The 15,935-nt window shown below is 41.7% G+C and overlaps 1 protein-coding gene and 1 long non-coding RNA gene across 2 annotated transcripts in view; one reads left to right on the forward strand and one right to left on the reverse strand.

Moving 5' to 3' along the window:
• Positions 1–4,157: 4,157 nt before the first annotated feature.
• aig1 (androgen-induced 1 (H. sapiens)) overlaps positions 4,158–15,935 on the reverse strand; it is a 29,669-nt gene continuing 17,891 nt past the window's right edge. The window contains exons 4-6 of the mRNA XM_027137973.2: positions 8,013–8,128; positions 5,921–6,084; positions 4,158–4,515 (exon numbers count right to left, since the gene is read on the reverse strand). Of these exons, the coding sequence (XP_026993774.1) occupies positions 4,481–4,515; positions 5,921–6,084; positions 8,013–8,128 (315 nt within the window). The 3' untranslated portion in view covers positions 4,158–4,480. The remainder of the gene's footprint in view (positions 4,516–5,920; positions 6,085–8,012; positions 8,129–15,935) is intronic.
• Positions 12,005–13,012, forward strand: LOC125145414. Its single transcript, XR_007143783.1, has 3 exons — positions 12,005–12,235; positions 12,558–12,741; positions 12,829–13,012. It is a non-coding gene; the product is annotated as an uncharacterized LOC125145414 (long non-coding RNA).

Consider the following 15,935-nt stretch of genomic DNA (forward strand, 5'->3'; position numbering starts at 1 on the left):
GTAATAAGTGAAGGAAAGAAGCATGGAGTCAGTAGTGTTGAAGTAAAAATTGCAGCGCTGAAACATACTGTTTCCAGCAGTCCTGTGTCAGCTGTGTGAGTAAAGCACCTCAGAAGCTGTGGTGAAAGCAGTGACGTTAATGTGAACGATGCGAAAGTGCTAACATGGGGTATGTACTGTACTGAAAAGTATGTGAGAAAAAATACAGGCAGTTTCTTCTACTGTCGGCCACGTCGAATACCGTCTTTGACGTTCTGTTTGATTTTCACACGAGTGCATCTCATCGTTTCAAACTGGACCTTGTCTGAGGCAGATTGGTGCCACTGCATGTCATCATGGGGCAAATATTCGCTATATGATGGGTAAATTGTGCCAATAAAGTGATAGATGTTGAACTGAATGACTTCACACCACCTCCACTGCCCTGAATAGGCTGCGTCAGTCCAGTCTTCATCTTTTCCCACTTTAACCGCAGATCTGTGTGACTGACTGACAGGACTGGACCCTGACATGCACTTTTGCTCTTTTAGCTCATCCATTGTTTGTGTATTTGGCATGTTGTTCTCTCTGAGACACACAGATCAGACACATGGTTCCACTGAGACTGCTGTAAGAAATAAAAACCCCTCATTAATTATTCTAAAGTTTGATATGAAGATTAACTGAAGCTCTGGACCTGTATCTTCATGATTTGACTTCTTGTGCTGCTGCTACATGATTGCAAGAATGAGCTGATGTTTAGTCGAATTTATCTTAGTATGTTAGAAAGTTTTAGTTCATCATGAAGCTTGTCTGGTTTCCTCCTTAAAGGTAATTTGACTAAACATTCATTCATTCATTCATTCATTCATTTTCTACCTCATATCCGAACTACTTGGGTCACGGGGAGCCTGTGCCTATCTCAGGTGTCATCGGGCATCAAGGCAGGATACACCCTGGACGGAGTGCCAACCCATCGCAGGGCACACACACACTCATTCACACACACACACTATGGGCAATTTTCCAGAGATGCCAATCAACCTACCATGCATTCTTTGGAATGGGGAGGAAAACGGAGTACCCAGAGGAAACCCACAAGGCGCGGGGAGAACATGCAAACTCCACACACACACACACACGGTGGAGGTGGGAATCGAACCCCCAACCCTAGAGGTGTGAGGCGAATGTGCTAACCACTAAGCCACCATGCCCCCCTTTGACTAAACAATGAACTCTAAATTCACACAAAATGACAGCAAAGAAATGATCACGTTAGCAAAAGGAACATGATCTCAGTTCAACTAGTGTGATGGTGTGAGTGGAGATAAAATAATTAGCTGTGTTAACTCTCTCAGATGGGAGTTTTGGAAAACTTTCTCTCTTCAGCATGTCAGATTTTATTACTATGCTAATTCATGCGAGAGAAACCTTCAGATCACGTTCAGTTCATCACCTCTGAGTGAGGGAGAGATGGTGTAAATGAGAAGACTACGAGGTGTTGTTCTGCACTCGATGTGCTGATGGAGAGAGCACGCACACACACACACCACACACACACACACACACACACACACACACACACACACACACACACACACACACACACAGGACTCAAAACATTGGTAAACATTTCCTAAGAACAGTCAGACAGGATGTTGCCTAGTGGACGTGATTAGTCCTATGAATTCACCACTGGAGCTCAGGATCTTTTTCTTATTTTGGAAAGAGGAGCTGAGAAGATTGGGAGAGGGTGAAGATTTTGACAGTCTTGTTTTGGATGTTGAGTGTTAGCACTTCATTTTAACAGTAGGAGCTGTTTTCTCTCCTCTTCTGCGGTCTGACAGACGCCACACTGACACTCATTCAGATGAGGCCATGATGAGCTGTGATTACTGTGTTTCTCTCAGATTAGTGCTTTTCCTCCTCAGCCCTCTCATAAAGAAAACACTAAGTGGAATTGTTATCTTTGCACAATTCTGTCTGAGAAGGCAGAGGTTAAAAAATCCAAATATGGGACAGAAATACTGGACTGGTCGATTCAAGGACCATCAAACATCCACGACTTATCCATGGATGCCAGACAAACATTTACAGAGCTGCAGGCAAATGGCAACCTGATTCAGATACACTCAGCAGTGATGATTCCACCTTAAGATAGAGACTTGGTGAACTGGTGTCTATGGGAGTGCTGCAAACTGAAAACCACTGAGGAACACAAAGGTTCATCTCACAACACCATGAAGCTTTTTGGTATGATTTGGTACAAGTTTAATGTGGATATGTTGCAAGATATGAGACTTCTGATGTAGATCCATTAGGACAATTAAGACCAGACCACTGGAATTCAAAGAAAGTCTTTATTTATCATATTGCAGAGTACTGAAATTCTGTCCTAGTTCTGCAGACACCACGTAGGGTAACTGTGTTCGGTTTAGCGAAGAGTCTTCATTTGATGCTTTTACACTTAAGAACCAGAACCAAGTGGACTATAAGACAGTGAGAAGACATCAAGCTGGAGTTTCTCAACCTCCTGTGTCCTGAATACTCAACTTTGTTCACAGAAACATCAGGTTTCCTTATAATGCATGCTGTCTTCTATTTCAGAAGCATGAGGAAGGGTGACGTGTATGTGAGGCTGAAGTCTGTGTGAGAGGCTGAAGTGTGTGTGTGTGTGTGTGTGTGTGTGTGTGTGTGTGTGTGTGTGTGTGTGTGTGTGTGTGTGTGTGTGTCTGTGTGTGTGTGAGAGAGCCTGAAGTGTGTGTGAGGCTGAAGTGTGTGTGTGAGAGCCTGAAGTGTGTGTGAGGCTGAAGTGTGTGTGAGAGCCTGAAGTGTGTGTGAGGCTGACTGAATATGTATAAGGCTAAAGTTTGTGTGTGACTGACTGAAGTGTGTGTAAGGATGAAGTGTGTGTGTGTGACTGAAGTATGAGAGAGGCTGAAGTGTGTGTGACTGACTGAACTATGAGAGAGGCTGAAGTGTGTGTGAGGCTGACTGAAGTGTGTGTAAGGCTAAAGTTTGTGTATGAGGCTGACTGAACTGTTTATGAGGCTGACTGAAGTGTGTGTAAGGATGAAGTGTGTGTGTGACTGACTGAAGTATGAGAGAGGCTGAAGTGCGTGTGAGGCTGACTGAAGTGTGTGTAAGGCTGAAATGTGTGTGCTACTGACTAAAGTGTGAGAGATGCTGAAGTGTGTGTGTGACTGACTGAAGTGTTTGAGAGGCTGAAGTGTGTGTGAGACTAAAAATATGAGAGAGAAACTATTTCACCTCACTTAATTCACACCGAATTTCTGTAACTAACTCTAATCATCAGGTTCATTTCCGCTGAAAAGGATATTTTTGTACCACATTGTGCTTGAATTCTCGAATCTGATTGATCAGAAGCTGTGTATTATTTTGTGAATAATATCTCTGTGTCCTTTAAAAAATGTTTTACTCAACCTGACACACTTCCTCAGACTGATGGTGTTCCTTTAAGCCCTATAACTGGCTCTGTTAAAATTGGGATTAAATTTCAACCTGATGGAAAAGTATAAATCTGAATCAACACAGACGTGACTGTGGAGCACAAGACCTCCAGAAAGTGAAAGCGTTTGCAGTGGTTAAGCCCGCTGTCACACCAGTGCAGGAAATGATCCTTAATCCAGCTCTAACCGTCTACTTCCTGTTCGCTTTCTGCTTTTAGATTCTACCCTCAGATACAAATGTACAGCTTTGTGGTTCCTCATCGAGATGATCCTGCTGTTTGATCCTGGCTCCCCGCTGTGATTGATCTTGTTCCTGCCTCATAATTCTTTCAGGTTTGGAGTTTTGCTTGGTCTACCTGGATTCTGTAATTAAACTCCTCTTCACCCTCCTCCTGATCCTGGTCTGTTCTGTTATGGTGCATTTTAAAGGAGTGCTGTGAACCTGTGGGTTCAGTCTAAAATCATTATACATGCATTAATCTATGCATTCACTTGTTCAGCTACAGCAGGGATGTCATCCTGGTCTCGGTGGACCTTGAGCCTTTCCTTCTAAGAGATTGTATATATATATATATATATATATATATATGACTATATATATATATACACTTATATCTTATAGGTTGCTGAAGTGTTTATATAACCCTGGAGTTATGGATTATTTAATAATAATAATAATAATAATAATAATAATAATAATAATAATAATAATAATAATAATAATAAAGTTGTAATAATGAGCTAAACATGTACAAATACAGGAATTGTGATTAATACATCAGATTCGACACATGATTAATACAGAAAGATTTTCTGCGTGCGGTTATCCCACGGTCAGTCGTGTAGAAGAGCTGTGCTTTTGTTAAAGTGAGATCTGAAGATCTGAAGATCTGAAGAGAAGATCTGGACTAGAAGAATAAAAGCAAGGTGTGAGTCTAACGACATCCTTTTCCATGTGTCAGTTTACTGCTCAGTCCGAACAACGAGAGCTGGGAACATTCACCACTTCCAAAATCTCACTGCCGTTGGATTCAGTCGCTTTTATCCTTATTTGACTCTAAAGCACCTGGAGGGAAGAAATGTAACATTTGTTAGTAATGATAGATTTCTTAGCTCGTGGTGTAAAATTCTCACACACAGATAAATCACTGTTCCTGATATGGATTAGATTTATCGTTGGAGTTGGAGTTACATCATGAATCGTTTCAGACTGACTGACATTGTGGATCTATGGCACCATTTGGTCTTCTCCAAACATCTGACAGTCAGGAAGGTCAGATATGAGTCATTTGGACATATTTCCATTACTTTCGCAGAGGCACAAGATGATATTTTATAACATATTATAATATGTTTCCAGTTAGTTAATCTAGCAAATACTGGTGTTATCCATTAAAGAAAACATTTTTTTTGGTAACTAATTGGCAATAAACCTTCTACTTATTTGAATGTTTGTTGCTAGTCAATCAGTTTACGCTCAGCTACTGCAGCAGTCATTAAGTCTTCCGTTAGCATTGGGTATGAAGCGCCTACCGTAGTCTAAACAGGAAGTGAAGTAGCTAGAAGAATACTGAAGAATTCTGTAGTGTGTGTACTGTAGGTCCAGGTTTTGCACTGAGTGAAGGAGGCCAATCAGGTGGGAGGCCAAGAAGACTTACCATCTGCTGTTATAAGACTGCTCACACTCCCATCTGTTTCTGACACCCACCACGCTCTGTGCTCCTCAGCTCAATAATGCTAATAGTACAGGTGTGTGTGTGTGTGTGTGTGTGTGTGTGTGTGTGTGTGTGTGTGTGTGTGTGTGTGTGTGTGTAGGTTTGGAGAAGTTCTCCTCTTATGTGTGACAGACAATAAGGACAATAATCATCTATTTTCCAGAAATCATCACACTGAACATTGCACACATACTGTACCATACACTCTAAAGGTCTTTAGAACCCTGGGGTTCTGCACTGGGTCAGTAGATCAGTAGAACCTTTTCCCATAAAAGGCTCTGTGTAGAACCGTTGGAGAGTGATGGAGTTTTATCGCTATGGAGATAACGGTGGGAGATGCTTTGAAACGAGGTGTTTATAAATGACGTATTTTAGAAAGGTGAAAGAATAAAATTGGGAAAATTCTAAATGAAATAATGAAACACTTCAGTGACGTGACATACGGCTAAGTACGGTGAGCCGTACTCAGACTTCGTTCTCTGCACTTAACCCATCCAAAGTGCACACACAGCAGTGAACACACACACCCGGAGGAGTTTATGCCATTTATGCTGCGGTGCCCGGGGAGCAGTTGGGGGGTTCGGCGACTTGCTCAAGGGCACCTCAGTCATGGCCGGCCCGAGACTCGAACCTACAACCTTAGGGTTAGGAGTGAAACTCTCTAACCATTAGGCCACGACTTCCCAAGTATACTGTAAGAGAGTTCAAGTTTCGTTTTATACACACACAAACACACACATACATACACACACTTACTCCGTGAGGAATCCCAGATGTAGGTGTTGAGGATCTCCCCCATGATGTAGTAAAGGCTGGTGAGAGCTGTGAGGCAGGAGAAGAACACGACTCTGGCCAGTGTGTCAATGTGCTCTAACAGAGGGTACACCCAGACCCCTGTCACATTATACACCCAACACATCCTCCAGAGAGAGAGAGAGAGAGAGTGAGAGAGAGAGAGAGAGTGAGAGAGAGAGAAGAAACTATTACATTACATGTCATACATACTTCACATACATACTTCAGCCTCACTTCAGTTTCTGTGCTCTTGTCTGTATGATCTTCTGTCTGTCTGTCTGATCTCCTGTCTGTCTGTCATGTCTTTCTGCCTGTCTGTCTGATCTCCTGTCTGTCTGTCATGTCTTTCTGTCTGTCTGTCTTACCTCTTGTTTGTCTGATCTTCCATCTGTCTGTATGTCATCTGTCTGTCTGTCCTCTTATCTGTCTGTCCTTCTATCACTCTTTCCTCCCGTCTGTCTGTCTGAACTTCTGTCTGTCTCTTCTTCTGTTTGGCTGTCCTGTCTCTCTGTCTGTCTTACATCCTGTCTGTCTGATCACCTGTCAGGCTGTCCTTGTTCGTTCCATACGTCTGTATGTTCTCCTATCTGTCTGGCCTTCTGTCTGTCTCTCCTCCCTCCTGTCTGTCTGTCTGTCTGTCTGACTTGCCATATGAAAGGCTGCAGAAAAAAAGTAATTGGAATGTCAATGTATCTACCAGGAGCATCTCAGCATCTCAGACAGTGCTGCTATTGTTTCTAGAAAGAAGCTCTTACTCAGAGCTGTGTGAATGGATTCATCTGCTCAAACCTTTAAGAAGAAAACAAGAGATAAAGTCAACTCCAGGATTCCTGGCACGCTACAGGAAAATGAGCTAAATGCATACGACCGCCCAGAATGCCTGTTTTTGTAACTTTAAAGTGTGTGTGTGAGGGGGAAGTCGATTTCAGCAACGATTCTTGTTATAAAATTGCTCGTTGAATAATAAATTCTGCACCAGTCTGCGTTCAGTGTAACAGACTTCTATAGGAAAGAGTCCTCATTAACACAAGCTCAAACTCTTTCCATGTTTTATTCTACAACATAAAACTCTTCAGTTAAAATCCCACTCTTAATTTTACATGTCTTAAAAATGCAGTTTGATGTGAACAAATGGAGGATATTAAAGGTCATCACGCCGAACAGGTAACTCATCTACTACGGTCTGGTGGTGTTCATCCTCACGCTCTGGTCAGGCGACACATGTCATTCATTCATTCAGATTCATCAGAGCAGAGCGGATCCTGATTATTAAAGTGTTGCTAAAGTCATGTGACTCTGTGTGCTGTAGTTTATTTATAATCTTTATAACTTTAGCTTTTTGCTTCAGCAGGAGGTTGGTTTTATGAGACAAGTTGCTGCAAATAAACTGGGAAATTCCGACTGGGAAAACAGGCAGGGCAGCAAAGCCATCACATTTAAACTTTATTCACCGTGGATTTAATTAAAGGCATCATTACTGCATGTATTATTTATAATCAAGTCAGTAAATATATTGTAAAAGGACAATATTTCATAAATCAAGTCGTAACAGTTAAAATGATGGATGTTTGAGGACGTTATTGTGTCTAGCGTTCTCACTGATCATCTTCAAGGGTGTTGATAGTTACATCTGTGTGTCATTCGGTAAGAGGTGTGTAGTTTTACAGGACATGTTGAGAATATGAAGCTAAATAATCGATCCCTAAGGAGCGGAAATCCATTGAGCTCGGCGTCGAGCCCCAGTGCATTATGGTAAACGGACGTGAGAGATTGTTCTTCTACAACAAACCTGGATATCCTCAGTTGATTAAACCTTCTTTTGAAACATGACCGGACCTTGTAGTTTTTGCCACACATTCTGTTCCTGCCTCAATACGAGCAGAAGGCTGTAATTTCCGGATCATTCTGGCTCACCTTAACCCCTGCTTTTCCAGAAGGTCACATCGTTCTAAAAAAAAACCCACCCTGAATATATAAGAGACTGAGAGTGCTGACACTCCACACCTCCACAGGTGTGATGATGAGCACAGTGATAGTCAGTGAAGATATTTACCACAGAATGTATCCCACACAGAAGCTGCACACAGCCAGGAGGCCACACGCTCTGCTGGGATAGAGGTGATGTGTGGTTCTCATCTCGATGATGATGAAAGGAAGCACCGTCGTATGCTGCGTAGGAGAGAAAGACACGAGACGTGAAATAATACGTCGTTCCTCTCCTCCACCTTCATGTCACATTCAGTTCCTAAAATATCTGTATCCTTCAACACCTCGCTTACCGCTCCTGATCTGCCTGAACATTCCCAGAGATGGATGATGGATAAAATTCCCATTTCATTCAATTAAACCTCCCTCCCTCCCTCCTTCCTTCCTTCCTTCCTTCCTTCCTTCCTGCACTAGCAACACATCGCTCTAATGGCTGTATTCATGACTCACTTTCCTCAACAGACCAGCTGTTTTATTGTCATTAACAACCATTAGTCAGGTCTTGACAATATTATATATAACAAGTCCTGACAAACATCTACACGATAAACTGGAAAAGACAGAACAGGTAAATGAGAGATGTTATTATTCTCCTAAAACAGTGATTAATAACCGTACTTCTAACAGCACCGGCCTTTATTTTTTGACCTCTGGGAAAGAGAGTTAAAGCACATGTAGTGTACAGGTTGCAGATAAAACAGTCACTGACTCTAGTGAGATTATTATATGCATGAGAAGTAAATATTAATATAATATCGAGGTGAAAATCACCTGTTCTGTAGTGAAACCTCATTTGATCTGTTCACGTCGTGCTCGCCGATGAGCCGCAGAATACTCTGAGATCTCGGACATGAGACCGTCCCTGATTTAGATGTCGCCACTTGCTTTCTCATACTTCTGCCTGTCTTAACCTGCTGAGAGGATTATCTGGCCCCAGAGCAGGGTGGAATCTGTAGTGTACGTATGAAGGCTGGCCAGCAGAAAGCTCCTGGAGGGGATCGCATGTCAGGGAGAGTGCTCCCAAGGTCACAGCTTATATTTCTCCAACTGGCCTCCTCGACTGTCCCTGACACACTACCAGCTGACAGAAGAGCTCACATGACACCGCGGCTCATCTGCCCCCGTCAGCGCTGAAATCCCTGCTAAATACCTCCGGGTGGGTCAGCGCTGGGGTGAGGTTACGTGTTGCGTGCATGTAGAAGTGTGATTGGAATTGTGCAGCTTGTTGTGTCTGAGCGTTAGACATATTATGTATTTATTTATGTTTAAAAAGCAACAAAGCTTCAGACTTCAGCACAATCCTGTTGCCATGTTTTATTCAAATATCCACCATACTTTTTACTGACATCTAAAATGATCCTTTTTTGCATATTTCTACAGAAGCAATCAAAAAATTCATTCCCTGAGGCGTTGCTTCATTCATCCATACACTTGAATGTTTTAAAAATAATGCAAAATCTGTAGGATGCTTTTTTTTTCAATCTTAAACAATCCTACTCCATCATAAAAGTTGTTATAATGAACTTAAATGTTACGCACATAAACGACAACATTTTGACTTGCAGCAAGACCATGTTTATGGTATTATTCAACGTTTACTTGACTGTTTAGTTTTTGTTGTAAACTCTAGGTTTAAATAACAGCCTCTTGGTTAAGACATTATTTTGGAACGGAGTTAGCTCACTTGATGTGTTAACAGTGTTGTATAGTTCGTCCAGGGCACAGAGATCACATTAATAAACAAACAAATAAATCTTGCTATAGACTCCACCCACTTCTGCTTTAAGTCTGAACAGAAAAACAGAGGATATTCGAAGCCTTAAAGACTTTCAGATATAGCAAATGGCATCGTTTTCCACTCCTCCAGATATGATGTGCTGCTTTTTTTTTTAATTTGAGCTCTCGTATTAGTTAAAAGTGGCATCTCTCTTTCTCTGACCACCAGGCAGAGACGTTCTTGCGGTTTTAGCTTCGCACACCAGGCCAGTCTGTGGAAAATTCCATCCTACAAAACAGCATAACGTATCCAGAAGACCTTTAAGTATAAGAAGAACAGGCACATGTTTACATGGTTTCACTTCGAACAATAATGACAAAGCAAAAATCTCGGCTGTAGTCCAAGACGCATTAGCTGTCCTGAAGAAAACACATGCTTTATATGTTATGGAAAAAACACGAGTCCCTTATTGGCTTGGCTGATGTTGAGGGTTGGAGGTTATTTTGGTGTTCACACATTCATTGTGTGTTGTATCAGTGAGCACTCGCAGGAGCTTTAACATTTTAGCAGAAATGTTTCCACATGCAGAGTGAAAGAAAGAAATGTTCCCAGGAGTCCAGAACTCCGAGTGTGAGAGCAAACGATTTCGCAGCTCTTCTGAGTCAAGACCTTTGTGTTAGCTTTTGAATTAAAAGCCATGTATCATCTTTCATCAGGCCAAGATAAGTAAATATTTGTGCAGTTATTAAGGATGAGCCTGTGAACCAGCGTGATTTAACGATGGGGTTTGGCTGGACTGAACTATCTGAAAAACTTCTCCAGACTCGGCAGGCCAATTGAATCACTGTGATACTGTTCACTGCCAGGCTCTGAAAGGAAGGCAGTGAAATAGAAGTATAATTGAAAAACAGACCTGCAATTATTGATCTTTTTTAAGTACTCACAGAAAAAAACACAAAGGAAATAGCTAAGCTAAGAGCCAATAAAAAAAAAGAAAAGGATTTTTCCCTGAGAGGAATCAATATCGCTGAACATCCTCGGATTTTTATTTTCTGTTTTTTTTTTTTTTCTTGCCCTGCCGTGGTTGTTGGAGGCATGAATTTTTTTCCGATCTGCTGACTAAATCTGTCTCCTTCTCCCCCTCCTAAAAACACATCTGTTTCCTCTGATCCGTACACAACAGTGCCAGGCTGAATCACACTTTCTGTCAGCTGGTTCTCCATCAGTTCCTCCACTACTGAGTGCTGAACCGCTGACTTCACACGTGAACTCTTTGCTGTCACGATCGGAAGGTCAGCCAGAGAACCGTTCTGTTCAAGCTGCTGTACTGCAGCACTGAATTCGTGGTTTGTTAATCTGTCCTGTTAATTAGCAGCATGTCACATCACTGTCTTCTTCTTCTACTTTCGGATTTTCCTGTTAGGGGCCGCCACAGCGAATCATCTGTTTCCACCTGACTCTATCCTCTGCATCTTCTACTGTCATGTCCTCATTTAATACATCCATACATCTCCTCTTTGACCTTCCTCTTGACCTCTTACCTGGCATCTCTATCTCCAACATACTTCTACCAGTATAACCATCTCCCTCCTCTGTACATGTCGAAACCATCTCAATCTATCCTCTCTGACCGTGTCCACAAAACAGCCAACCTGAGCTGTCCCTCCCAGGTGCTCGTTCCTAATCCTGTCCATCCTCATCACTCCTAAAGAGAACCTCAACATCCTCATCTCTGCTACCTCCATCTCTGCCTCATGTCTTTTCCTCACTCCTAAAGTCTCTAACCCATACAGCATAGTTAGTCTCACCATTGTCTTGTACACCTTTCCTTCTCTTCTGTCACACAACACTCCTGACAGCAAATCTTCATTATCTTCATCATCCTGGCTCAGCGTCTCTGTCCTGAATTTAAAAACCTGCAAAAAGCCAATTTCTTTGGCTCAATTTAATCTTAACTCAATCCGTCTTTAGTTTTCCTCAGAAATCTCTGTCCTATTCAACAGACAAAAAGCCACATAGACCGTGGTATGACATCGACATCTAGAACTTTATATTTCATGTGTTACGTTCATATATCCTGATTTCGATCCCGCTAGAAGTAACGCAACGCACAAGATATTCATAGAAATGTTCATATTCGAATTTAAATGTAGAAAGTGGGTATGGTCGAGTATCGTGTCATAACGTTAATCACCTTCTAAACCAGGCAGGATGTGGAACTTTCTGGAAAGCTTTCTATATCTTCTTCTGATGTGACCAAGTGAGAGGAGTACAGTGGGGAAATAAATGAATCAATAACAATAACAATAATGTAATTAATAACAGTTGCGTGCTTCTCCGAGATTACGGCTGATGTTCGTTCTTCTTGATGTGTGCACACACTCAAGTGTTTCCTCCAGATCAACACTTCCTGATGATTAACTAACATTAATTACCCTCTTAATGAGTGTGGAAACAGGAAAAAATGCACTAATTGTACGTAAGGGTGTCATTTTTTTTCTTCCCCCAGGTAAGCGTCAAACATTTCCTGTTAATTCGACATCAGAAAGTCTTCTGTCAAGAGGATTAGTAACGTAAGTTCTGATTCACTTATCGGGCTAAAAAAATAAACATAAAATGAATTGAGCCAAATTGTTGTGTGATTTTTGGTGTCTTACTCCTGAAGAGCAAACACTAATCACATTTCATTTAGTTTTGAGTTTACATACTTTAATGATAAACATTTTGGTATTTATTGTATCGGTTTCTTTAGATCATTCCTGAAGTTTGCTTTGATCACATGACCTACTGTGTGTGTGTGTGTGTGTGTGTGTGTGTGTGTGTGTGTGTGTGTGTGTGTGTGTGTGTGTGTGTGTGAATCTGATCTCCTGACCTACACAAACATTTTCCTGGTAGTCTCCTAAGAGGAAGAAGACGATCTCCTCCACTGACAGAATGCTGCTGCTATCACTTTCCAGCAGGACATGAGCTCGAGGCACGACGGAGCTACAGAGTGTGTAGCCAGATTAATGTTGTGCTACATGTTTCAGCCAAAATATCTCTCCATCACATTAGGAGCTGCATAATTACCTAAAAATAGGTCAGTGGATTTGATTTATAGTGTTTGTATAATAGTTTCTCAGCTCAGAGACGGAAAGTGAGCGCTGTATAATGTTGTTTTGTGCAGTATGTCCATGTGAGCGGCTGGTGTCGTGCCAGCAACAACAAGGAGCTGCCATCTGTCAGGCGAGAGCTTCAGAGAGACGACCAGTTGCCATGCAAAACGATCCTAACACTGACAGACCAGGATTGAAAAAACAAAAGACGTATTTGAACGAATACGCGGCAGCACGGCTAGCACGACAGCTAAACATGACATGTACTGTATTAACGTTAACAAAACAAAAGGCTAGCATTTTTGTAGGAACTCTTTACATTTACATTTATTCGTTTAGCAGAAGCATCTTTTAGAAAGCGTAGCTTAAACAGCAAACAAAGCAAGCGATGAATGCTAGTTTTCACACGTTAGCATGATCTAGCGGCCTCTATAAAGTGCTGTAATTCAGAGGGTACATTTTAGTCACCAGATTAGATCACAGATGAATTCCCTGAGGCACAAGTGACCAAAATATTATTTTATCTATTGACACGATATAGTAAATAGCAGATATCAGTGGTCGTGATTAGTCTTGTGATATTAAACTCCTTAATCATTGCAACATACCATTGAGACTGATGAAATCCTTTTCACGGTTAAACTCTCACAGTGATTAATGAGTTTAGGATCTAAATACTGTTAAAGTCTGGAGTTATGAATACAGATGTGTGTAAAAAACTGTCATATTTAGGGTCCTACGCATAAATGTGCTGCATCCTGGCTACGGTTTGAACGGGTCTTTAGTCTTCATTGTGGAAGGAATAACTTTATTTATAACATTACTCTATTCTCTATATTTTAGAGAGATTAATCCCAGGGATTGATCCGTGTTCATGATGGACTGTGAGGGTGTATAGAATAACTGATAGATCAAACCAACAGGAGTTCTTTTTCAGTTTGGTCAAGATTAAGTTTCAGATAATGAGAAGAAATGTCATAAAGGCAGTCTGATATTTTCTGGAAATGTGGGATGGAGGAAAAGAGAAGTAATGAGATCTGATCAGGGAACACAGCGATTTGCTGTAAATGTAGAGCGAGAGTGAACTGAGAAAAACAGAGAAAGCAGCGGCTGTGAGGTAACGAAAGTAAAGCTATGTGCTGCGATTAAGGCCACAACTCCGGGATTGTGCGTATGAGGATCTGCTGATTCAGTGTCAAAGGTAGCGGACGGGTCAGCTACGATAAGGTCAGTTTCCTTCATTAGACATGATACTAATCCCTATTTGAAACGTGGTGCATTTGAGACCACATTGGAGAAGTGAAAACAGGGAGGTCTTCATGGTCTCCACAGAGCTATTTCACTTCTCACACGGCTCCTCACAACTGTAACGTCGAGTTGATTACTCCTGTAAGTCTAAGCTTACTACTAATCACAGCAGGAGTGTACAGTTAGAGACAATTTTCTGAAGCGCATCCCATCCAGACTGGCCTGCAGGCACAGCTTTTTCCACTCTAAACAACAGCCTGCAAAATCCAACGGAAGGATCTGTAAAGGAATGCCAAAAAAACTGTTTGGAGGTATTTAAGAGCAGCTCTGTGAAGGTGATTTAGTGTGTGAACTGTTCTTTACTGGCACATGGAAAAGGATGTAGATCACCACAGGCACAGAGGACGCTATTAGGTTGTTATGTAGCAGAACTTCTTACAGAAATCCTCCAGTGTTTGGTTACACAAAGCACTCGTGTCCAAATCGTTCCATCTATAGAAGTGTGTGTGATCTAGAATTCCAGTCAGTTAATCAGTTACTCAACTCTACCAAAAAAAACAAAAAAAACAAAAAAGGATGGAAATGGAGCCACTTAATTAGCTAAGCTTCAACCCGTTCACCTGATAAGATGAATAAATAGCTTAGGAAGTAATCAATATCAAATTCGACTCTGGGAAAAGGATAAATAGGTGAACTGTGGGCTGCTGAGAGTCTAAAAGAGCTCCATAAATAGTTGATGGCATGGAGGTCTGCTCCGGTGGAAAGGCTACTGCAGCGTATCACCTTTGTCTTCTCTCTTTCCGGTTCACTGCACAAGAAAGGCCTGATGTAGATATAGCGGTTGTTTACCTTAGCTAATTAGTCATAAAGGACCAGTATACACAATGATCTCTATTCCAGCCCCACATCAGTTAAAGCTCCTGTGAACTAACCTGGTGAATTAAACATGACGGTGGTTCGGTACAGTCTCGCCAAGAGCAGATTCAATTGCTAATGAGAATAAAAAAGTTAAAAGTTCATATTAAAGCTGTCATTTTTCTTTAAACAAAGATTCTTTTAATGCCTATAAGTTCCAACAGATATGCATTGCTTAGTCGAAGTTCACTATGATGAGCAACTCCAGCATTCAACAAATACATGAACTCTTCGTGTAAGTACAACACATCCACAGATAGGGGGCGCTCTTTCACTACTATACTTGACTTGGTACCAGGTTCAGAAAGGAGGCACCAGCTATTGTTCTTCAACAACAGGAGCTCCAAGACATTCTGTACTTCTGTCTCTTGTCTGATCTGACTGTCAGTCTGGATGGACAGAGAAATGAGGACATCTCAGCGCCCCTTCAGGCCTGTCACTAGGCTCATGGTTCTCCTGACTCAGCCTGGTGGTACAGTAGGATTATCAGGAGAGTACGGCTCATGTCCATCACCAACCACTTTAATTCGACCACTTGTAATTTTGCTCAACAGAAATATTTTCTATCACTGATCATCCATCATGTGTGGAGTCTCTAATCTCATGATAAATACTTCTACATGTCATTCTCCTGTTCCACACGGCCACATCATATGGCTTATTCATCTTCATCACCTCAGCTGAAGAAAAGAGATTTCTCTCTCTCTCTCTCTCTCTCTCTCTCTCTCTCTCTCTCTCTCTCTCTCTCTCTCTCCTCTTTTTCTTTCTACTTCCCTGTCACATCACCACATTCTTCTTCCCTCTGTCTGTCCCTTCTTCATGATTTTTTTTTTTGAGGACTAAACCTTATGACCTTATACATATCCCTTATATGGGATGTGGTAGCCTAGTGGTTAAAGGTGTTGGGCTACCAATCGGAAGGTTGTGAGTTCCTACATCCACCAGGTTCCCACTGCTGGGCCCCTGAGCAAGGCCCTTAACCCTCAATTCCTCAGTTGTATAAAAATGAGATAAA

The sequence above is a fragment of the Tachysurus fulvidraco genome, chromosome 9, assembly GCF_022655615.1.
Source record: "Tachysurus fulvidraco isolate hzauxx_2018 chromosome 9, HZAU_PFXX_2.0, whole genome shotgun sequence".
Taxonomy (NCBI): Eukaryota; Metazoa; Chordata; class Actinopteri; order Siluriformes; family Bagridae; genus Tachysurus; species Tachysurus fulvidraco.